The sequence below is a fragment of the Aythya ferina genome (genome assembly GCF_964211825.1).
Source record: "Aythya ferina genome assembly, chromosome: 5".
NCBI classification, from domain to species: Eukaryota; Metazoa; Chordata; class Aves; order Anseriformes; family Anatidae; genus Aythya; species Aythya ferina.
Genome location: NC_140301.1, coordinates 17,436,381 through 17,462,717, shown reverse-complemented (window position 1 = coordinate 17,462,717; position 26,337 = coordinate 17,436,381). Strand labels below are relative to the sequence as shown.

The following is a 26,337-nucleotide window of genomic DNA, read 5'->3' as shown; positions in this document are numbered from 1 at the left end:
TAATATTGATAAAACAGCAATAGAAAATGCTAGCAAATTACATGATTTCTTTTATGCTAAATTGAATTGAACTTCATTCAGGTTCTACATCTACCTACCCACAGTTTTTTCTAATAGTTTAGATCTGCACCTTGTTGCTAAAATGGGTGTCTTAAAAAAAATAATAAAATAAAATATATATACTCAAAGTCCAGCAGGTACAGCAGACAAGCTGGTTGGAGTTACCAACTCTAGAAAAATTCACAAATGCATCCAATGCCATCAGATAGCAAGACAGTTACAGTTTTCCAAATCCCATTTATCCATTGATGCAGGTTTTAAACAAGAAAAAATGTTTTTTCTAGTTATAATCCAGTTCCAGCAAGAATTAGTTAATACAAATTCTGTAATCTGCACTATGGAGAAGGTCAGACTGCATGATCACACTAAATCTCTTCAGCTTTAGGATCTGTGACGTATAAAATTGAGCCAGAGATCACTGAACAAATTTCATGTCCCATATAAATTCAAAAGTACTATCTTCTTTTTAGATCCCCTAAGCCTCATTCAACATATTCTGGTTTCTGGCCTTGCCCCTGAAGGCACCCTGCATGATCTAGCTAGGAAAGATGGTCTCCCAAGGGACGGGTTGCCTGCTTGCCACTTCCAGTATCTCCAATGGAGCTGCAGAGGCTTAGAACAGGATCTGGCCATCAGCTGGAACAATTCAGTTGAACACTTCAGGCCTCAGCACTGCACTTTAGTGAAAATAGAATTGCAACAACTGCTTACACAAAGGTCAATTTCACTTGCAGGGAGTAACCGAAAATCATTATCGGAAGTTCTAGTTCAGCTAAAATATTAGTTCAAAATTTCAGCATTTGAGATGTCTGGGGTATTTGCATTGCTGTCTGCTTATAATGTGACCCTTGATCTGCCTATTTGGCTCAATGGCATTATCCTTTTATGCATTTCACCAGAATTGTTGAGGATAGCATAATCTACTCAATTACTTTATTTTTTGTAAAGCAAGCTCTTACTCATTTGATAACCTGCTCAATATCCAAAAATACATTCTGCTTTGTCTCCAGTTAGAGCAATTATCCCTGGTATACTTGAATCATTTTTCCTACTGATTATGCTTTAAGGCTTTCTTTCTTTTTTTTTTTTTTTTTCTTTTTCCCAGCATCATGCTAGCAACACTATTCGTCTGCTTGCTTTTTAGCTCATCAGCTTGCATTAGTTCTTTACACAGGCTACAATTTTACTTCCCTGAACACTACCTCAGAAGTCTCAAGCCAGTGAAAGCTATTAAAAACAAAATCAAAAAGTAAAACAGAGAGCAATGGAGAAAGGACCATGCATTATGGCACACTTATCCTTTAAGAACTTGGGGAGGTAACTGACCCAGCTCCATGATGGAATGACACACAGGAATATTATAAAATAAAATAAAATAAAATAAAATAAAATAAAATAAAATAAAATAAAATAAAATAAAATAAAATAAAATAAAATAAAATAAAATAAAATAAAATAAAATAAAATAAAATAAAATAAAATAAAAAAATCAGTCTCCAGCTGCTGGATATAATGGTCCCAGCCTAGAGTGAGCAGAGAAGGTGAGCACCATTTCTCTTGATCTGGAGCTAGCAAATACCTATTTAGAGGCCAGGCTAGGAAGAAGTGAGCACTGAGGGACACTTTGGTCCAAACGTGACAAATAGGGCAAGACCCAAACACATACCAATTGTATCCCCATTTCCCTTCCACCTGTCCTCTGCCATCCTCCCAGACATCTCCAGGAGAAAGATGGGGATAAACCACTCTTGCATGACCTGCACCCACTGTTCAGGCCACAAAGCTCTTGCATGAAATCAAAACTAGCTCAAGGGCACTGAAGATAGCCTGGGGTTCCTGTGGTAGTTTATTTTTTGCTCAGTTACAAGGCTCTTCTCGTTCAATCTGTAAAATAAACTCTTAACAGACGCAGCTGTGGCAATCATTCCCTACCTGGCAAGTAGCAAGAACACACTACAGACTGGTTTACAGAACCAGACCACAACACTCTGCAATCTATAGTACTTATATTAGCAGTTACATGTCAACATTTCTCTGCTTAGTTTCCTGCTCAGAATTTAAAGTAAGCTCTAAGAAATCACAGGCTATGACCAAGTACATGATCTGCAATACTCTGCTCTGCCTACAGTTTCACATCAGATAGTTTAGAAGCTCTGATCCAGAAAGCCCACAGAAAAATCAAATGTATGAATATGCACAGAACTACACAATTTCAAAGTCCAAGAAGAACAATCCACTTCTAGAAATTAAGCTTAAACTTTGAAATAAAACAAAACAGTGCACTATTTTGTTCTAATACATATGCAGAAAAAAAAAATACCTGTGATCAAAGGGAAACAAAAACTACTGTAAGTTTTTCAAGCCCTGTCCTACATTCCAGTATGTAATTACATTAAAAGATAATAATTCCCAGTTTTCCAATTTATTTGCTACTGCATACCAAGACTGAACATATGACATTCTATTCCTTGTAACCCTTTGGAGAAAAACAGATAAATAATAGCAACAAACTTATTGCACACCACTTGATACTTCTTGGGTTGCAACTCATCATAGAAATTGTTAATGCAAAGCTTTTTTTTTTTTTTTTGCCTATGGACATAAGAAACAATCATTCATTTCACATAGGTATTTAAAATACACTGGAAAAGGGAACACAGGATTATGTCAATCTCCCACACAACATGCATTTAAAATGTGGCAATGAAGATCTTAGTGTCATTGGTATCCTGATTACACTAATATCATCCCTTTTCCATGTTAAAATGCCTAATAGCATATGAAACAGGTTAATGTTACTCCCATTCAAATGACAAATGCATAGGGCTGTAATACATGCTTGTGTCCCTTTTGCTTCTATTAAGTAACATGAGCTAAAAATAGAACCAGTCTCATGCTACTGACAGTTTTGTGGATCTTTAAGTCTTTTGATTTACTGCCTTTTCTTGTTTCTGCTTTTATCTTTCTCAGTATGATTTCTCCTAACTTGAGAAGTATTCTGAAGACATTTGATTTATGGAAATCAAAATTACGCAAAGGTTCCCAAAACCAAAATAAATAAGTAAACAAGCAGAATATTCATTGGTCTGGATAGCATTTAATAAAAATAAAAATAAATAAAAACAAATAATAATAAAAAACACACTTGCAGCTGAAATAAATTAATTAATAAGCCAAGAATGCTGACCTCAATCATTCTGATCTAATTAAAGAAAATGGGTTAGAAAAGCAGTTTTACCACAAACCCACTAGTATCCTTGTCTTTTAAAAGACACGTTTTGCTCATTCTACAATAAAATGCATGTTTCTTCGAAATTCCAATAAAAATAAATATTTTTAGTCATATTTTACTCATGAAAAATGTTTGATATAAAAGCAATTGCCCTGTGTGGAATATGTATATTTTAAAGGAAAAGCCTTTATATTAGCAGACTTGCAAAAAAAAAAAAAAAAAAAAAAAAAAAAAAGAAAATCCATGCAAAAGCACAGGCAAACCATCACATACACATATCTCTGCATAATTATAGAGGAATACAGGAACTCTGACTTGAAACCTAGCAACAGTATCCAAGTATTAGTTAGTCTGCTAATCAACTACCAAAACTCACACACCAGCTCAATGTGTTTCATTTTTCAAAAGCAAAAAGCAAACAAAAATAAAGCAAAAGAATCCTATTGCTTCTAGCATCAGCGCTGCTGAAGGACAAGATGTACAGTATAAAACAAACCTTGTTCACTTGAAGAAGAACAACCCATGTCATTTAATCCATCTGAAAATTCATCTCATCACAAAGAACCAAGGCAAAAGACATTAAAAATAGGCTATCCAAGTCAAAGGATTATCAGCTTGCAACATACTTAATATCTGCATATCTGTACCTAATGAAAGCTTCAATATTACATATATGATTGGTTTTTGTACCTCCATCCTATAGAAGCCATAGTAAATTCTGTATAGCAAATGCTTCCTAAATCTGCTGTGCTCATTTACTCACAGACAGCTGCAGGCTGGATGAAAACAATCAGGGATTAACTTTTCTATTCATCACATCTTTTAATCCATTACTTTCTCTTAGTTTACAATAAATAAATGCATGAAGTTAAATAAATTATAAATGTACTGTAAATAGGTGAAATAATTTTTTTAAAAAAAGGAAGTTTAAAAAGGGACATTATTTTTTTTCAATGGTGTGGTACTGCCATGCAGTACATGAGGAGTGTATGTCGTGTCTTCCTGGGTGCAGCAAAGAATAGTCACTTTGCTCCAAGATACTTCTGGGTTTCCAAGACTTTCATAATAAGTGATGATTAGAATAAGCTGCTTTGACATTGTTATTATTCCTTACATAACTAATTTAGGGGCTTGATTAATTGAAATAATCTGAGAAGCCATACTAAGTATTTCACACTGCTTGTAAAGCAAGTTTCTAAGTACCTTATGGTAATAGGTTTTCTTGCTTTATGAAAAATACTATTTTCATTTGTTTCAAATAGGATTAATTTAAAAAATGATAGGACAATTTACATTCAACTTTGGCATGTCTGTCAAAAAACAACAAAGGGATCCATTGATGTTTAGAACTTCATAAAAGAAATAAATACAATTAAATCTGTATCTATTTTTAAATCTCTTACTGATATCCCTTTTCCCTCTCTTTGAAAACCTTTCTTTTTATATATGTTTTGGTCTTGCAAATCAGCACCATCTCCATCAAACAAGACTGATGTAAACATTCCCTATTAACGACAGCAAGGTGTCCATTACTGTACTAAGCTACAGGAATTGTTTGCAAGGCTTTTTTCTCCATTTGTTTCTCAAAATTGCAGCACCAAGTCAAAAACAGTTATCTGCGCTGAATAGTTTTCATGCCACAGTTTCAACAGACTGCTCACCCAGATACCTAATGTAAAGATTAAGTGGCAGCTGATGGTGGGAAGAGCCGCAAGGTAAGAAAGAAACAACTTGCTGATAGAAGAGAGAGCATGTGTGAGAGAACCCACACAATGTTGAGCATTCTGAGGAAAAGGTCAGGTTTTTTTAATAGGACAGAATAGCTAACAGATTTCATGTTGGTACCATGGCTGCACCCACCCATGGCAAGAATGTGATGGACATCAGGCTTTCTCCAGACTGAAGGAATGATGGAGAGAGGGAGGAGGGGTGAAGGGAGGGAAGGATGGAGGGAAAACAATCGTGGCACATGCTCTTCAACAACAGTGGTGGTGCTTAAAGCTGTCTCAGTGTATGTCTACCAGCTCTGACCTCTCCTGATAGTTTTGAAACCCTGAATAACTTTATCTGTCTTTAAACACCCACAGCTTAGCCAACTGAATGGTCTCTATAGCAAAATTTTATGTAGCTGAAAACTTTCCCGGCAAAATGTCCTCTCCCCAGATTTACTGGATATTCCTTGGATAAATCAGGTTGCCAATGGCACATCCATACCCTGTTCTGGATAAAACCATTATTTCATTTGCTTCTATAAAACGAAAATGGACATAATTCGTCTCTCTAACTAAAAGTATATGCTCATATTGGCCCTCGGTCGATGCTTTAATCTGGCAAGATCTAAGTGATACAAACAGCCATTACACACCTTAGAGCATCCCCCTCTTTCAGTCAGATGTCACATTACTTTAGTAACATGGGTCATCATTTTTGCCTTTTATGACTTTTAATAGATATCATTACATTTTCTTCTTTTTACAGTATAGAGTCAAGTCTTATGATTATTATATAAACAGAAAAGCTTATTTTATATTTGTTTGTTCATAATTTCGACATATTTGTCTAATAGAAGTGCTTCATAATTAAATAAAAAGGAAGGGCAATCTCTGTACAAAATGATTTGTATCTGAGATTTTTGAATTTTTAGAGGAGCAAAGATTTAGTAGTTCTGCTGTAAATTAATATTTTCTACTGCTAGAGGATACCCTGGTCATTTTTCACTTGAGCTGCTTCTCTATCATCTTCAACAATGAGGACAGGCTTAGCACTACAATTTGGCACAGATCCAGGCCAGGAAAAAGAGAGGGGAAAAAGAAAAGAGGAAAAAAAAAAGTCTCCCTTTAAGACACGCAGTTCAGCCTCTTCTTGAGGCTGAACAATCCTAGACTTTGTGTATGGCTTAAAATAGTATCCTACTCTAAAAGCCAATGAAATATAATTGTCAGACAAAGGTGGAATAGATAATGAGTGATAGACCCAGCACTTAAGCATGCAAATGTATTTATGTAGAGCTCTTGTGGACTAGTGCATTGAGATGTAGTGCTCCTGCTGCTGGCACGCTGCAGCCTCATCCCATTACTGCATAGGCAGCAGTCTCCTCCTCCTGTGGAAAGGCTGAGCTATGATCTCTGCCACTGAACAAAGCAGCTCATTCATGGCGATGCATGGCACAGGACCATGAATCATAAGCATTACATTACTGCTGTTAGATCCTTATAATTGCAGTTTTGGCAACAACACTCGAAACAGCTTTGTGACTACTGACAAACTGGAAGACACCCACATAATACCTTCTGCATTGAAAGTACAAGTGACTTCCTACTGCAATAGCTTGGGACAACAAAATTATCTAAGAATAATGTTAATTAGCGCATGTCAAAACAGATGGACATTGATAATGTAGTTCCTCACTGTGTAAGATTAGAGATTTCTAGCAAATATTATTTTCTAAATTTCAGATACTTCAGTTTGAGAAATGTAGAAATTTGTTTCTGTCAACAGATGAAAAAATAACTGTTCTTGAAACTACTAAGTTAGGTCCAGTTTCCAGCTACTCTAGGCAGTTAAAATTTTCCCATTCTCAAGATGACACACTTAGGAAATCAGATAGGTTCATTCTGAAAAAAAAAATATTATTGCTATTTCTATTAATTTGTTGCATAATAGGCTTCCATTTTAAAAGTATTTATTGTTAAAGATACTGTATGACAATCACTAAAAGTCAAAATATTAGGTCAGAAATCTTCCAAGAGCAATGTGGACGTTCTTTCCAATACATCACCAACCCCTCTGCCAACAAATGCTTTTGTGAATAATCACAAATATCATCAACAATCTTAGTATTAAATGATTGAACACCACATCATCTACCATCTAAAACTTCCATAGGAAAAGGGACACACACAAAGTTGTATATATTCCAAGAATTTCCCAAAGTTGTAGCTTATTGATTATTAAATAGGTCTAAAATAACAATGAGGCTTTATAAACTCATTTAATATAAAAATTAACCTAACCAAAAATACACTTTCTGAAAGTGCATTTAATAAAAGATGGAAGTTTAGGATACTTCTTTAGCTCTTGGCTATTTCTTGCCACTCTGTTGCCTCTGTGATCTAAGAAGGTGCATTAATCAAAAGTTGTATGTTGGAATACATCCAAAACTACAGGAATATAGCAGATAACCAGACAAGTAAGGTACGTAAACATCAAGTTTTTGAGGTTTAAGTGCTGAACATTGTTTTGCACATTCTTCATCATGCTAGCTATCAGGTTTTCTGCTCAGGATATTGTTCTGTGATTCATTTATTTTTAGTTTGGGAAACATTCAAGAAATAGATATTTTGATGCATTCAATTCTGCCTAAAGCAACATCCATGTGGTTAACATTTCTTTCCTGAACTAATTCTCATCCATCTACTTTTTAACTACATTCCAATTTCTCTCATACATCAATAAAACTTGGAAATGGCACCCGTCAGGGGGAAGGAAAAGCAGTGAAGAACTGAACAGTCAGAGAAGCAATGACTTCAATGTCAATATGGCTTCATGTAATCCAATTTAGAGGCTACAGTCAATAAGTGTACTGTGAGCGTTACTTACATTTTAGAGTTATCTATGCCAAAAGTGTACACATAGTTAACACCAGCAAGTCATTCCTTCACTAGACTTTTTTTTTTTCCTTGTACATAACTATTTTTAAGAAAAAAAATTCATTTAGAAAAACAAAACGCAATACTTTGCATTGTCTACTTGCAGCACTTTTTCTGCACTGGCTGTACAGGCAAGCCAAAGAACCAAGAACTAGCACAGCAGAAATAATGAGGACCATTTGAATCTAAGCAATCTTCTCCTTTCATTTCAAGATCATCAAAAAGTTTTTAAAATCATTAGCCATATGTAAATATAAACAAGAAGATTCTTACCATATTAGGAATAGCTGGTTCATTTCTAAGTTAACTGTTTACATCAGACTATTTATAAATACAGAAGGAAGATGTCTTATATGGAAAGGAACTATCCCACTATGTCAGGTAAAAATCTTACAAACTCACTGTGAATTGCAGAAACATAACTTCTACACAAAACTTTTATGCAATTTCCTCAGTTCTCTCAAAGTATACTGGAAAGAATTAAAAGTATCACGATGCTACTAGAATTCACATTATTGTGCCAAATTTTAAACTATATCCCTGCAGAGCATGTGGAACAAGGCAGGGAAAGAGAAGAGAGACCTTAATCTAGAACAGATCTTTACAGCCCCATGTTGTATGTGAGCTGACCTAGTTTTCCACATAAATTAAACACTATCAAGTCTCAGACATACATCATTGAGTTAAATTGGTACAGACAACTATACAGACCCTCCTACTTCACAATAAATGCCTTTTTTTAGAGCAACTTCAAGATGTTCCTATAGAGTTTTATTTGACTTCAGTTAAAGGATTTAAATTCATTTTAATTAAACTGGGTTAGAAATTGCTTTATTGAAATTTTTGTTTTAATGGCAAAATACACTCTGTAAAAAGTTCTTTAAATAAACTTAAGGATTTGTTGTTGTTGTTGTTGTTAATAGACATTAATGCCTGTCATTTGGAACTGCTCTAGATTTAATCCAGTCTCACTGAGGGGAACAGATTTTATAGATAATTTCTGCCATGTATGTTTTCAATTCCAGAGAAGCATCTTAATCTTCTTCTGACCAATTATTTGTACTTAAGAGCTTCTCTGGGACGATGCAAAAGTTCAAAACAGCTTGCAGGAGCCCATTTAGCTCTGCTTCATATGGACACATGTATTTAATCTGTCAGAAACTGGCTAATTCATACTCATGAAACACCTATGACATGCATTATTTCAAATTTACCTCAAAATTACTTTTTTTTTTTTTTCCAGAGCATATTTTGAAAACATTTAATCTTTTTCTCCTGCCTGCATTATTTTTAAGGAAAAGTTACTTTTAAAATCTCCCTGAAACAATACTGTTGCTAGCCCCGTAATCATATCACACACTGAATGACATTTAAATTCTTTATAAAATCTTGGTTTTAAAACGTATAACATTTCCAGCATTTGCAAATATTTTGCTTACCAATATCAGCTTCCCTGTGGTTCTTGATATATTCAGCAAGCTCAAAATTTCCCGCTATTATAGCCACCTGAAGGATTGCAAAAATAGCTACAATTAATATATTGTCATAAGTTAAGTATAAAAATATGTACGTTACATTATTTACAAACAACACACATATATTTTCATTTTGCAGAATGGAGTAATTGTTTGTTTCTTGGACATTTCCACTTCCATTCCGCTACTACTGTACGCAATACATTTCTGAAGCAATGCTAAGAAATTATATCACAACCTACCAAAAGCAGCACGACAAGTCCCCCAGTTACCCATTTGCTAAGGCTGCTGTTCTCATGGATGTCTCAGGTGACCACTAGAACAGCTGTGGAGACTTTCATGTGGTGGCAGTCAAAATCAACAGTGAACATTAAATACAACATTTCCAGCACTCTCAGCACTATACTGATGCGTGGAGAATTGTACAATGGCAGGCTCTGATATGTTTAAGATATTTTTTTTCCTTTAATTACTTCTACCTTGCTCCTTACCTGAACAATGAAACAGCAGCTGCAGTGCAATGTACATGGGATAATCAGGAAGGAAATACCAAAAACTACAAGTAGACAGGTATCACCAAGACAGCAAAGATGACTGCAAAGGAGAAACTGCAAAAGTCTACACATAGATTTTAAAGTATTTTAATAACTGTACATCTAAAATAATCATTTTATTTTTCATGTATTTCCTGACTGCCAAAAACAGATGTGTAACTGTCTATTCCAAGTTCTCATCTAAATGAACTCAAAAAGAGAAACATCTCTAGTGGGTATGAGGAAGGTGATTTGCTTATACTCTTTCTGTCTCCTCCTTTTTTCTCCTCCTTCTCCTATTTTTCCCTGAATATTCAACAGTTCATTTTTCTGCATCCATTTTGCAACTTTCTTTCCACCCAGTCTCACTGTGGCGTTCCTAATGTTGGTAATAGGGATAAACCGGGCTCACCTTTCTCACTGAGCTTCTGCATAAACAGGGTTCAGGCAAAACCAAAAACAAATGAAGAAAAAAAAAAAAAAAAAGGAAAAAAAAAAAAGAAAAAAAAACACCTTATTTAAGGACTCACCTGGATATAGGGCTACTGTCAATCATGAGAAATGATAGAAAATCTCATGAAAATTCTGAACTCATTACCATGAAAGATTATCTGCTCATCTGAACCACTCCACAAATCTCAGGGATGAAGAATAATAAAAAGGAAGAAATGTTCTTAGGGAGGTGTATGAGGTACAGTTAACATCAGTAATATTTTTGTTTATCAAGTTTTATTTTGTTTATCAAGTTTATTTTTGCTCTCACTGCAGCAAATTTCTTTGAAGGGCCAATTCTATTTACTATTAACTGAAACAAAATAATTTCAAAGTCCTCAAAAATGAAGACTATATACAAGCAACAGGATACAGACAGAAAATATTGACTATTATGTATGTAAGAGTTTCCAAATCTGCTTTAAATGGTAGACTTGGTCCTGTTCAGTACATCTATTTCATTTAAAATAAAAATACTTCCTCATATTTTCTTTGCTGACTATTTACACTATGCCTCATTGTGCCATTAGTGCATCTTCTGCAGACCTCAGAGTGAATTTATATATATCCTACTGCAGTGTTGGAACAGGTCTCATTAAAATGCAGTCCTACAAGGACTATTAGCTGCAGGAATGGGTAACTCTCTTAGAAAAGTGAACTCACTGCAAAACTTATAAATAAAAATAGATGGGGATTGATGACAGTCAGATTATTATGTTATTCTCCACTTTACAGTCTTTCTGGTGAGCTTGTTTTAAAACATTTATTTAGATCTGAAACTCCCATTGTATGGGAGTCCTTATGACTCAAGCCATTTCACATGAAACCTTTCTGTATGCAGTCCTAGAAATCTTTGCAAAAGGACACAGATCCAAATAAATGTTTTCAAATACAGTGGAGTAATCTCTGATTTATCTCTTGGTCCTAAGCAATCAGAAGCTGGTCTAAGGAGAGACAGGCTGATTTAGTTCAGACTGTAAAGTCTACTCGCTAGTAAAGTACAAGCAAGCCTTCAAAAAATTACCATGTTTTAAGAATAATACAGTATTAGAATGACTTTCCTTTTTTTTTTTTTTTAAGCTTTATTTGGTAGCAGTTGAACATAGCATTTATCATTTTTATGTCCTGAATCCAAGGTGTCTGTCCCCCCCACCCCTCACCCCCCCCGCCTTTTTATATTACTACTTTCAGGTTCTGATGTTTTTCTCTGTGAGTTTTTTATTTTGTTACAAAATTCTATCCAACATAACAGGTAAATATAACAATTAAGTTTGTTTCTCATTTCAAGGGCATATATGACAGCACAAACTCTATTCCATATTTAAACAGTTCCTAGCAGTTATACGTAATAGGCATATGTTTGTTTTAAAATAATCTTCAGTAGACAGCTATGAGTGAAGCATGTGTAATATAATAATTTTCGTCTTTTAAATAATTGACCCACATACGATACCACTACACTTACCAGTGATAATCATGTAATTATTTTCTGATTACAATATAAAAAGCAAGAAAATGTTTTGCTTTGGGCACTTCTCAGTTGTGTTACATCTAATGATGGAGTCTTGCAAGCAAAATGCATTAGTGTGAATCAATAATGCTGGTTCTAATCAATCCCACTTCTGTTTCAAGACTGCAGTTGACTCAGAGGTATCATAAGATTTCTGTATGGCATAATATCTACAAAGATCAGGGAGGTCAGACAGAGTTAGATTGATATGGTGGAGCATTGCCACCTCATCACCAATAGCAATAATTATCCATCTGAAAATTACTACTTTAACCATTAGTCAGAACACCTTTATTCCAGGAACTACTCATGAAAAAAAATCTGCTTCTCAGCATGGATAATGTATCAGAATCTGGCCCCCAGCCTTCACTGCCCAGCTTCTAAAGTGTAACTCATGATTCTCCTTGGCCAATGGCACTGTGTAAGTAACAATAAAGTTGTTCAACAACACCCGTTTAACCTCACATTCTGCAGCCTGCCACATAAAAGCAACATTTGTGTACACATGTCTTTACATTTTAAGCAAGCAATAGTACCTTTCATCAGCATGCAAAATTCAAGCAGGGAATTCAGCAGTGACAGGCAGCTTGCTAGACAGCCGCCATGTTACTCAAATGAAAGAATTTTTGATACAGAGAAGATTTTAAAACTCAAGTATAAACATGCAGTTCAAGTGATAATCACATTTTATTGCTTGAAAAAAAAAAGATAGTACCAGATAGCTGACAGACAGCTTGACAGAGAATTGTTTCTGAATCAAGCAGTAGATTCAGCAAGCTCTAGGTATCATCTCTTTCAATTCAATTTCTTTCAATTCAGTAAAAACACGATGTAAAATTCTAACAGCAAAAATGAAGGCAAGTATGTTAAGATCTAAAGAAAGCAAGAAAAAGTAAAAAAGTACAAATATTTCTTGGCATAATGTCAATGTACTTCACTTGAATTTGATGGGTAAAGAGTGTGGGAGAAAGTGACGTCAGTGAAAAATCTGAAAGATACAAAGTTATATTCATTCAATTTTTACAGTTGCAAACTATAAAACACAGCAGTCAACACCTCTTTCCTACCAAAATTTGTCTTGAACCAAAGTTCTAGTTTGGTTCACAAGCCTGCTAATGTGAATTCATTAGGACAAGAGAATGGTCTTTGCAAGATTAAAGCAAAGGGCGGCTTCAACCAGTTCAAACTGAATCCAAATTAAAGTGGTGCAATACCTTCCTTTGATGAAGACAAAAACTAGAGTGAAAAGTAATTGAGAATCTGAAATGGTACTGAATTGTGTTGTACTTTAAAACAAAAATAGTAATGTAACTTTATGAAAAATAATGGAGTTTGATATTCTACATCCTTGATAACTGACGTTTTCAGATAGTCTTATTTTGCTTGCAAGGATGTTCTGCAGTCAAGTGCTAGATTTCTACTTGGCAAGAAATGGCAGGGAAGAAGGTTTTGTTTGCTTTTTGAGGGTCACAAAACTTCTCAGCAGTGAAAAGGAAGCACAAGCAGCACAACTACTGAGAAAGTTTCTTACAATTCCAGTGGGAATTGGATTGTAGTCATCAAAATGCATCACATGCATGTTTCCAGACATGAAATATTACCATGAAAGTCTGGAGCTAGCACTTTATAACTAGAGGCTATCTACAGGTTCAGTTATGCTGAAGCTTCAAAAATTGCAGCTTTTTAAAAACAGCATATACAGCAGTCTTACGATATTTCAGGTTCATGTCCTCAGTAAAATTATCCTGCAAAACTTGATAAAGCCTGGTTACTGCATTTTCTCAAAAAGTCACTCATCTACAATTTTCACTAAAATCTGTATTTTTTGCCCTATTTTTAAAGTGTATATTTACTTTGCATTGGCTCTAGACTCAGAAAGACTGCACCTGCAGCATCCCAGCATGGTGTCAATCAAAGTCCAGTTGAAAAGCACAACTAAGTAGTTCAAGTGCAGTGCTTTCAGATCCAAAGTAGGATCTTGTATCTGCTGCACTGACATTTGGTTGGGATCTCTGCCACATACTCAGCTGTACAACAGATATAACAGAAACTCTCTTGGTTTTCATATCATGATTAGAGGCAATCTTATATGAAAGACAGTAACCAAAGTGAACCATTTATCAGCTCCCTGCCTTCCAAGTTTAACCTACCACAGTAAGAATGTTGATATAGACACCTAATTATTTACTAACTACATTTGATTACATACACGGCTAACCTGAATAAGTACATACACTTACAACAGGGAAGTGAGCAGAAACTAACAGTAAGCCTCAAGACCTATCTGAGTAGGAGGTAACTCACAACAAAATAAAGTAGGGCAAACCCATGCAGATAGAATGGCAGTATCATCTACTTCCACGATGCCCTGTCTTCATAATGTCACCCTAACAAAATGTTAATGGAGTCACTGAAACAGGTCATAGCAGAGTTGCACTCAGATGGCTGTGAAGCACCAGGCCATGGAGTTTGTGACCCCCTGGGCAAGGCAGCCAAGCGGAGCTGAGAGTCGGCTGTTACTGTCAGGGTATGCAGAGCAGAGCGTGACCAGCAGCTGTGTGTTTACACTGATATTTGCTTTGCCTTGGGAGAAGCAAAGCTTGTTACAGTACCCCATCGTCTCTCTGTCTCACAAACAGATGTTTCTTTTCAAACCCAACCGGTTACAGTGGCTTACTGTTCGTCATGCCAGGCAATCCCAGATGCTCTGTCACCAATTTAGTGAAGATGGGGATGATTTTAATCCACACGTGGCTAGTTGCTATGGATGGTAACTAAGTGGCAGCTCAGTGAAGCAGAAACTTGAATGAATGAAGTATCTGCAATGCTTAGGCTGGGCTAGGGGACCAGGCAGAGGACAAGGGCACTCTGCAACTGCTGCTCCACACAAGGACCACGCAACTGGACAAGGAGCACAAGACTAACTGTTGGACAACTCCTGGCACAGCATTATTCTCATCTTCTGGTTTTCTGGTATTTACAGCGAGGAACATTCCCTCTGGAGACAGGCAGTTTTAAGGTTGGCTTTCAGAAGTCAAGATTAAAGATTCAAGGCATATGGTTAATTCTGCTTTCTTGACTCATTTTCCCCAAAGAAATCTTGGGAAATGAAGGCAAATAAGACTACTTCATGTATACATTGGAGACTGACAGATGCCCAGTGACAGATTCTCCCATTGACAGGAGAAAGATTCATAAATGTTTTCAGACACTGGACTAGATAGAAGTAGCAGTACTGTCTAACAGAAGTTTCCCTTTTCAGCCTTGTAAGTGCAGTTGTCAATATATCAATTACATACCCTCAAGCATTTAGATTAAGCATTTAGATTTTTGGAATTGTGATTAATGCAGTGTTTTTGTTCCTTTCGGGAAACTGGAAATTACATATACACTTTACCTGTCACCAACCTTTCACAATTGATTTTTTCTGCTCTTGAAATGTATCACAGGTAGAGATTATATTAAATTAGTATAAGATCGTTGTAGCCTCTTAGCAAATACGATTTTAGAGGTTAGTCCCTGAAAGGCAACTGCCGTGATTAAATCACATTATTACTGTTTGGAACAAACTGCTCCCCACAATAAAAAAAAAAAAAAAAAGGAAACTAAAAGAGAAACTGAAGTTGTCCCCTCTTAAGCCCAGCCAATGAACTTTGACAAAATTTCTACATGGAAATAAGGACTGTATCTCATGGTTCATTAATGTTTCACTGTCAATCAAGGCTGCTGAACTTCCTTCTGCACATGCTTAAATTTCAGACCAGGCAAGACATAAAGCTTTAAAATGCTCTGCCTAAATGGAGAACGGAGGAAGCTGTTTGGGCTGCAGCTGCAATTCACAATAAGCAGTTCACGATGAAACAGCCAGCACACCCTACCTGCTTTTTCTCCCCCTTCTCTTTTTTTCCAGACAATTTCACTTTTCTGATGAAAGTACATTTCATTATTCTTCCCTTCAGGGCTGATGTTTCACCCTTGCATTGTCTCTGCTATCCAGCAGTGCTTGCAAAATGATGGTCTTTCAAGCAAGCTTGAAATAGCAATGAGCTCAGGTATGGTACTATACATTAAAGGAGACAGCTTTATCCCAGGACAAAAAGTGACTTTACTCATTCTCAGGCAAGCAGAGGAAACAGATACAACTTCTCTGAGTCTTATATACACTGCGTTGTTTGTATGCCTAGGAAGAACTGGAAGAAAAAGATGATAGAACCCTGCACCCTGATAGAACCTTATGGAGAGTGACTATAAGATTCTCCAGAAATTGTTTTCCACTCAAGTTATAGACTTATAAAATTATAATTTATTTAATATACTACAAAGCACTACAGTATGGTGAAAATAGAAGAAGAAACTCCATTCAGACAGCCATCATCATTATGCAATAGGATTCACAACCAATGAAGACGGATGAGAAATTATCACAAGGAAGGAACAGTTGGGGTCACTTCCTTAACAAAGAGGCTGCCTGGATAGCTCTTCCACGTGTCTTAATTGTGACATGATTTATTAACATTAAAAATATCAGAAATTTTATAATTTTTAATGAGCATAAACTACCAGATTGAAAAAAAAAATAAAAAAAAAAAAGCCAACAACTCGCTCAGCAGTTAAAATATCAAATAAGGTGTAATAACCCAACAGCATGATGACCTCTGAACCATTCTGTTATAATTGTAATCTTTGGACACAGACATCTTTTTAATTTGATATGAAAATATAACGGTGCTTACCGTGGAGCAATGAAAAAGCAATGTAGTTCAATGTATTTCTATCATGTCCACCTGAAAGAAAAGCCCTTCCCAATAAAACTAAGAGGTAAAGGCTTTTCAGAGTCTAAAGCCACTTTGAAATCTGCCACTTTGCACTATCAAGTATGCAGTATTCATCCACAAGGACGTTAGAAAGTTAAATTTAGGTTAAGTGTGATGCCCTTCCTCTCATGTATGAGTGTGTATGTCCAGGCTGCACATAGCACAATGAGGTTACATTCCTGATAAACAGTGACACAAAAATCGTATAGTACCCACTGCAGACTCAGAAAAAAATCTTAAATTGATATGCGTTAGTTACTCTCACATATGAGCAGCATGTAGATTTTAAAACTCTCTTCAGTGGTACAGATGGAGTTTGGTTTGGAAAAGCATGAAGCAATCTGCGTTCTGAATTTCTTTTACATAGGTGTGGGAGAAAAACGTACTTATCAAGCATTACTGGTTTCTTGCCCAATTTCAAAGAGCTTTTAAAAATAATTGAATAATAAATTATATAAATATAAAAACATATTTAAAACTAATTCTCCTTTGGAAGCAGATTTTCATGTAATATCTTAGCAAAATATAACAGTTTTAGTTATTTTCAATTAAAGAAGACATTAGGAATTCCAATAAAGCAAAAATTGTATTTTCTGAACCAGCTGGAAAATTCTGTGCAGTTACAATAACCATATAGTCTCAAATACAAATGCTGAATAATCATGAATTCTGCAATTTACATCCCAAAAGCAAAGGACAAAGCAGCATCCTACATTTTGCAGTAATATAGATTACAGTTGATTCTTGAGTTTGAGGCTATAATATTTTAAAATAAAACTTATTTTTTTAATTCATCTTGTTATACAATAAAACCAAATACTTTATTAATATACTATTAATATCACTATATCACGTTATTTTTCTAATAGCTCTCTTGAATACATATAAAATGGATGATAAGAAACAGAACCTCAAAAAGATATATATGCTTACACTATGGAGACATATTTTTTTCATTTCCACTCCAAAACTTTTTATTAAAAGTAATCAGTTTTGAAGTTGAGATATAATAAATATAATTAGAAATATGTCAGAAGTACATTACTACTTTGAGAATTTTATAATTGTGTAATATTTTGTATAGATAAGGTAATAATATTTTTCTGAGACTATGTGAGTTGTAAAAGGTTTTACTCGAATTGAGAAAGTTTTAAAATATTGGAATTTGAAATTTTATTTCAGATATAACACTGTTTTCAAGTTTCAGTAAAACTCGTTGAAATAAGATGTGTAAGATACATATAGAATAAGCAAAGCAGAAAAATTTAATATTATTTTCGTTAAATAGTAGTCAGTAAAGATTTATATTAAGTGCAGGAATAGCCTACATCTCTGCCAGGACAATAAAAAGCTGGCAGTTTTTTCTAAAATTACTCTATAGTAATGTCATTAAAGAATATAAATAAAAAATTGTACTCAGCATTTTCATACATGCTTTTTTCCTGGACAGAAAATAATTCTTAACTGTTGTAATTATATAATGTAATACAAGACCAATAATTTCCATTTTGAAAGGAACTAACTTTGTATATTAGTATATCTCTTGTCCAGTAGATGGCAAAGTATCAGCAACAGTCACCTTCAATTTTCTTGAAATTTGCTTAATTTAAGCCCCAAAGTACAGTATTATTTTTTTTTTCCTTCTAGCTTCTGCTTTCTATTTCATTGGATAGCAGGATTAGCTTTACCTTTTGGATGTTTTCTGTATATTATCTGCTTGAAAGACAATTTCATCTTCATCAGCTCTTGATACAACAAAGCACAATAATGTTACTATCCTTTAAATAGTCCTTTGAAGACAGTTTCTTCACCACTGAAATTTTTTTCTCCAAAAGCATGCTGCTGCTACTGTTCCCAAATTTGCCAGCACATGTTAGCATACTGTGTACAAAAATCTCTTAGCAACAATATCTTAGTGTCTAACATTTTCCTTCTTCCAACTATGATTCATGGAGCCATCTGTAGTCAGATATTGACATGCAGTATCTTAAAATAGATACCTTGCATTTGCTTAACAACTAGTTTTAGCAGCTGAAAATATAAATTATGGGAAAGGGCCAATATTTCTTTGAGGCTCTTCATCATTCCCTTGATCATTTTACCACTGTTTAAGCAAGGATTTGCCATGATCACATCGCCTCAGTATTAAGGTCACAGCATTGTGCTTTCCATAGCACAGCAGCATGAAGTTCTGCTGTGCTGGGTGCAGTCCTTTACATACGCCCTCAAAGCTCTCTATGTAGCAGCCTGGGCGAGAGCCACCTGGTGACCTGACTCTGTTAATATTAATCAAAGACAAGACTTTAAAACTGTAAAGTATCGCTACATTAAGATCTAAGCATTTTATTTTTTTTTAATAGTCTTGGAACCTAAGCTTCACGGAAAGTGTCCCACAACAGGTGGAACAAGCTCAGCATCCCACTGGGCAATAACAAAAAGACTTTTGCAGCATCAGTACTGTAGGGAATGCAAAGATGTCCTGAAGCTCACTAAGGGAATGCAATAAAGATTACAACCACAGCTTCCTGAGCAGTGCTTTTACTTCCTAAAATTCTTAGAAAGTGTGTTTGTTTTTTTGTTTGTTTGTTTGTTTGTTTGTTTTTAGAAGAGAAAGCATCTTGTTTTCAGCTACAGCAAATTGCAAGAATTATCTATCAGTAGATAAAGATTTTGCAGTTATTTGTTGCAATGCAGTGTGCAATTTCATATAACTTAAAATAATTGTACGGTGCTAAAATCAAGTAATGCTAATTTAATTTAATTATATTAAATGGAGAAGATCATATAGAAAGAATTGGTAGCATGGGTTTGAGCAAAAATCTTGAGCAAAATGTGAGGAATACAATTCCATGCCAGGGAAATGAGAGTATTAACAACTTCAAGGAACTAGGATTTTACCATAAAGATTTTTGTGTAACTGAAATTTAAAAAACAATCAAACATTCAGTTATACAACAATGGGCATCCAAATACATATGTACTAAAGTGAGTATTATCAAAAACGTACACTGCAAGCATAACATTCTCAGTACATTTTCATTGCTAAAGTTCTGGGTTTGCTTGCAGATTTTACAGTCCCTCTGGGTCTTCGGTAATTCACTCGTGAATTATCATGAGCCATGAAACACTGCCAGAGTTGACAAGCACAGTGAATTCAAGTCAAAATTAAAAGAAGGCTATTACACTAACCAACCTTCCTTTGGTCTTTCTTTCTCCTGCGGTGCTATCTTAGCTAGGGCTCTATACCGGCTGGACGTCTAAAGTGCCTTTAGGCAGCCAAGCTCATTTTCAAGTAACCTTAATATGATTTAAAAAGTAGAATGTGTATTTTACTGTACGCTGTCCTTTCATGAAGATACACAGCCATTTTCTTAAAACTTAACTGCTCTTACTCATAAATAAGCCATGCCCGAATACCCTCAGATTAAGCTAAGCTTGCATGGACAGCAAGATAAAAAATATAAGTCCTTTCCTCACAACAAGCAAGCAAATCACTTCTAAATTATCTCACTCTCTCAGCTTTGAAATGCAAACTTAACTCCTATGACAAAAGGATCCCGTGTTATGCAAGAACTAGCTTGCCAGGAACGGGCAAGTCAACTAAAGTTACCATGAAACATGTCAGGCAGCAAAAACAAATGTGCTGGTGAATTCATCCCAGGCACAACTTCCCTGCTTCACATCACTCTTTTATTCCCTTCTATTTCCTTAGATGAGAAATAACTAATATTTTTAGGTTACCCTACTTTATACAGATTGTGGTAAGCCTCCTCCTCGGTCACTACACATATTAGGAAATTTAATGTTTATTTCTATACTAGGAGTAGAAAAAAATATGTCTTTTTTCTGCTTCTCTGCTAAAAAGCTATCCAGCAAGTTGTTCTCAAGGAAGATGCACTTTTCTAAGCTTGTGTTTCAATAATTAATATAAGAAGGAAAAAGCAGACAGTACGATACACACGTTTACAATTACAGACTCATTCCACATGAAAATCTAGCTCAGGCTGGAAAGAGCCATCAGAAGCTAGTTATTGCATAATCCCCATTACTGCTACATGGGTGAGCAGCAGTTCCAAAGAAGTATTTATTAAAAGCAGATAAAGCCAGGTTGCAGCATCAGATGAATTAGATAAGTCACAGACAGTAATAAAATTGACTTAATTTTCTTTTTTTTTCTTCTCCCCAATAATATATTAAATCAGAAAGCCATGAAATGCAATCTTCTTCTGCAGAAGCTTTTTAGAAAAAGACTGAGAAAGTATGCTGTGTAGTGGATTTTGCTTTCCTTGAAATCACAGTCAACATTGGGTTATGCAAAAAATGCAGCTGAAGTGTGGACAGGTGTGCCCTGCTGTAGGGTGCAAGCTTTCACCTCTGAACGCAGGCCTGCCTCATAGAGAAGGCAAAATTAGTGGTTACTGCCCAAAATACTTTCAGAAAAAAAAATGTCTTCCTACTCAGGGTAGGCAAGAGATACTGATAACTATTTCACAGTGAAAACTGCTTATGAGATTCAGTTCTGCAAACAGCACTCTTTAATAACACAGTGCAATTTAAACTGCTACCCCAAATGGACAAAAATGCCTTTTGAAAGCCCTTAGGACAAAACGCACCAAGCTAATAAAATACAATGATTATCTTATCTAATACATTTGGTGGATTCATTCCAAACTCAATGGGTTATCCAGAACAAAACCTCTGGAAACAGTAGCCTAGTAAAAGTCAGTGCTGATGGGAATGGACATGGGACTGCAGCGTATGCCAACAGTTCGTCACAAGCACCCTCTTCAAACTGGCAGTGCAACAAGATGCATGGTCTGTCCTAAAGGTACAGACCCTTCCTTTTTATAAGCAACAAGGACTCACTCAGATATTACCAGAAATTAACGCTGAATAGCCTGTATATTCCTGCAAAAGCAAGAGATCACGCCAGCACATTACCTGCCCATCAATCATAATCATTAATCGGTATTTGCAGGCCTGATGTGCCCGTGATCCCAGTCAAGAGCTGTGCTCAGCTGAGTGGGTACAAAACAAAAAGATCATCATTGACCTGAAATGCAAGCTAAGTTGTGACAATCCACTCAGATACAAGCACACAGAGAACAGCAGGACACTGCTGGGCATCCTGGCAGAAGTAGCCTCAGCTCAAGAGGTAGAGAAATTTCTCTGAAATATCTAGTTCATTAGCATCAACTAATTCAATCAGCGTCACTAGGGCTTTTACATACAGATTATAGTGGCACACAAAATCTAATAATGTACTAGGTATTTAATAGAGAAACTGAATAGTATTAACATCTCAAAATAACACCATGTAACAGCAGTAAGAAAAGTTTAAATGTAGTAGGTTAGTGCAAGCATGCTTATCTATAGTTTGTGAAACAGATTTCCCATACAATTTATCCTTCTTTATACCTCATATATTGGTCCCAGCATCAAGACATCATAAAAGAACCACATCTCTCATTTTTCCCACAGTTAAATCTGGAGCAGAGCCTGCTATAATACACTTTTCTGTAGGAGCACTGAAGGAAGGAAAAAACAAAACAAAACAAAACAAAAAAACACTAGCTATTTGTCACTCTCTGGATGTTCATACAGTTCCTATCATTTCCATTTCAAGTCACGTAAAATCCTGGCAACGATGTAATTCAAATAAATGGATATTTTATATTAATCTTGTTCATCCTAGCCTTAGGACTAATGGTGGGTTAGGGAGATTTGTCGTTGTTTTTACTTGGAGAAAAAAATCTGCTTTATACCAATAAAAGAACAAAAACAGCCACTTATAGACAAAATAATCAAAGTATTTCCAATGACAAGATTTACTGTGCTCTTTATAGTTACAGAAAAAACATGCAGAGTTGCCACAGCTGACATTTTACAAGGATAAGACAAGCTATGTGCGACTATTCAGTTATGATCGGACTAGTTAAGAACTTACCCTTGTTGCCTTCCGTTCTGGGATACAGTATGAATAAAATAATAGGAGCAATATTTAAACTTGCTATCAAAATCCTATAATTAAATTATAGTTATACAGATCTTCGTTGCCTCTTGCAACCTCCCTCCTGACAGCTCATTGCAACTGCACTGCACACCAGCCTCACTTGCTTGCAGCAACAACAGGTAGTGACCCTTACAATTTAGTTTGCTTTATTTCCTCTTTATAACCTAGTTTCAGCTGCTTCTCAGCTTTTTGAAGTTTATCCACTTGGTAGGGGAAAAAAAAAAAAAAAAAAAAAAAAAAAAAAAAATAGATCGGCTCCTAGCTACCTCAGGGACATGCTGTTTCCCAGTGAAACACTGCTGTGAGGGAGGACACCTGAGGCATTTCAGCTGGACTGTCTGAGTGGGGAGAGAAAGCTCAAAGGGAAAGATAAGAGGTCTGGGATCCTTTACACAGAGCACAATACAAATCACAGACACTCCTCCAGAAGTCTGCAGCCACATAACTATGCAGCAACAACTGACTTTTTTTTTTTTTTTCTCCCTCCCAAAAAGACACATTCTGTGGTCTTTTTAGCATCTCCAAGTGTGGCAATATTTTGTCTTTCTCAATAAAAGATAATCACATATTTTAGTTTCTTTGTGTCCCAGTTTTCAAAAGTAGCTGCAGTATCTTCAGAAGTAGGGGGCAGAAGCATCATAGCTGCCCCAAGTTCCCAGCTGCAGTATCACATACCTCTTTGTTGTCACCAACTGTATAATGAACCAAAAATCGATCCTTGGTAATTGTATTTTGTGTGCTGCTAAGAAGCGTCTGCCTAACAGTTTGTCAATGCTTCAAAATTGACAATAGCAGGAAACCTACTGGCACTTGAGGTCACCTCTAACTTGCCATTTTCTCTTGGAAGTGTTGCTTGGAACAACAACTTGTATCCCAGCTATTCTCAGGAATACTTTCATTTGGCAACATTTCCCTTAATTCTCTAACAGATACCATATCAGCACAACAAAGGCATAAATATGCTGGAGGTGATGTATGGGATTCCCAAAAAGCCTTTTTCTCAAATGAGAACATGTGTTCCTCTATAAATAGCACTTCAAGGTAAGTGATGAGAAAACATGTCATAACTAATCATTGTTTGCATCTCAGTATATCACCATGAGACCTCTTTTTTTTTTTTTTTTTTTTAATAATCTCCTCTTATGAAAATAATGGTGTGTATGCACACATCTATACATACACATTTATTTTCAAAGGAAAAAAAAACTTTTTTTTCTTGTATGGTCACTTCTGTAGACTTAAAAATGTTAAATGCTTTGTTTTTTTTAACCATGTCAAGTCCTTAAACCTTTCCATCAATATTTAAATATTACAAATAACAAGTAAGTGTAAATTAGAATGCGTACTCTTCCATGACAGTCTTTTACCTGCTATTTCTGTACTGCAAAACAGAATGTAACTGATCAACATAAGCAGTGGTCAAACACGAAAAATAAATAAATAAAACAACCAAAATGAGTAAGAAAAAATTCAAAGATTTGACTGAAATCAGGACAAAAGCTTGAAGTCTGACTCATACCAGAATGTATCATAAGCAGAGATATCTTTTTTGCCAATAACACATAATATTCAATAATGCATTGTTTGCAAGGGTGTTTTAGGACAGGAATTAGGATGAAAAGAAATACTTAGCAAAAAAAGATGTCCTTATCCAATTGCTATATTCTACTAACACAACAGTTATGTATTTTAACATCAAGAGAGAAAATATTTCTTTATATTTGTAAGAAGCCTTTTTGAGGCACTAGACAGAGATTTTCAGTTGTAAAATTTCCTTTAGAGTTTCACCCTTTCAAAAGTGTCAGAGACAAAAAATACCTGGGAATATCTCCTATTATCTTCTTTATCTATAAATTCTATCAAAAAAGATGACTAAAAAAATTCAAAATGATAAACTAAATCAAAACTGCGCTTTGGGAAGCCACTACAGCAATATGCTGGATAAAAAAGGTGATTTTTTTCTGACCCTTAGCAGGGCTGGGAGCACTGCATGCCTTTCCACTTTGTGACATCCCCATCCTCCCCATCTTCCCAGCTCAGGCTTGATTTCATACAGTCAGTCCCAGTTTCCCCTGATCTGATTTTCTTTCTCTTCTGCCCTTGATGAAGAAAATTCTCCCAAAGACCCTTATCTATTTCGCTCTTACTCTGTTCTCTCTTTCACTGACTCCCAGCCTTGGTCTCAGGCAGTCTTGCACTTTTCCACCCATCTGCAAGGTCAAGCTCTCAAGTTCCTTGTTTGCTTACCCATGCCCAATTCTGCCTGTCTGTATTCCCCTAGCCAGCTTCCAAATACACAGTCTAGTTCTGGAGCCCCTATATTTGAGTCAGACTGCAAACCATTTTACACTGTTGTATTATTAACATGGAGATCAGTGACAGCATGCAGGGCAATTAAAGAAAACAAAACAAAACAACATAACACAACAGGGGAGATGGGGCGAGGAGAGGTGGGTCAACAGAGTTTTCAGTATGAGCAAAACAACACATGTTTTCCCTCACCCATACTCTGAAACAGCTGAATCATTTTGTTTTTCTGAACAATGCAGCCTCAGATATAAGGCATGGAAATTTTCATTTCAAATGATTCAAATCTGGCAAAAATATGAGCAATTGAAATAGATGTACAGCCAACATACTGAAAGGAACAATCCTACCTGCCATGGCACTAGAAGAAGGCTGTTCCTCCTGCTGTCTATATACTAGCTCAGTTACAGACCATGTTGATTTGGGACAGCAATGGTCAATAACAGAGTACATCTGAGAGAGAAATCACCCTCAGGTACAACCCTGGGTGTCACTAAATGCAACCTCTGAATAGTTCTTCTGCATATTTGAACACATATGCTTGAAAAACACTAATTATTACCTCTGTTCATTCTAGGCATGGAAGTGCTTTATAGCCCATATGAAAATATATGAATTATTCATACAAAGCTTCTGGTCACTAACAGAAAAAACATGATAAACAAGGTGTATGTTCACTTGAACTCGCACAGTACAATATCAATGGCTTGTAAACACTGCAAAACTGATTATTCTGAGTTACTGGATTAATAGTTGCCAGATAGGTAGAAATTATTTTACATTAATCTGTGAACTCAAACTGCATGGAAAACCAAGAAGTTATGGATGTTGGTAGGATATCTCAAATTTTCTAAAAGAACATTTTGTCAATTTTCCATTCCATCCCTTTGCAGCTACCACAAAACCAAGAACTAAGCTTCTGTCTATGTTTTCAGTAATAACATAGAAATACTAACATGAAAAGAACAACTGTAATAAATAAATAAATAAAAAGCTAAAACCACTGGAAAGTTTAAAGGTAGCTTATAAATGGCATGGCAGTTATAGTTTATCACATCATTAGACAGTTTATGCAAACTGTAACTCGATCTACTGTATGTTGATGGCAATCATGTTTTGGCAAGCCCTGTCAAAAGGTAGGAATGACTGTGGAGGCAACAGCAGAACTTACAACAGGGATGACAGAATAGTTCACAGACGTGTTAATACTTATTAGGGGGAAATAGAAACAAATAAACAAGAAGAAAAATAC

General features: G+C 35.6%; 1 protein-coding gene across 5 annotated transcripts in view; it reads right to left on the bottom strand.

Moving 5' to 3' along the window:
• Positions 1–26,337, bottom strand: part of SHANK2 (SH3 and multiple ankyrin repeat domains 2) — a 347,944-nt gene that overhangs the window by 258,939 nt on the left and 62,668 nt on the right. For all 5 annotated transcript variants that reach the window (XM_084522208.1, XM_084522207.1, XM_084522209.1 and 2 more), the window contains one exon: positions 9,381–9,447. In XM_084522208.1, the coding sequence (XP_084378334.1) occupies positions 9,381–9,447 (67 nt within the window). The remainder of the gene's footprint in view (positions 1–9,380; positions 9,448–26,337) is intronic.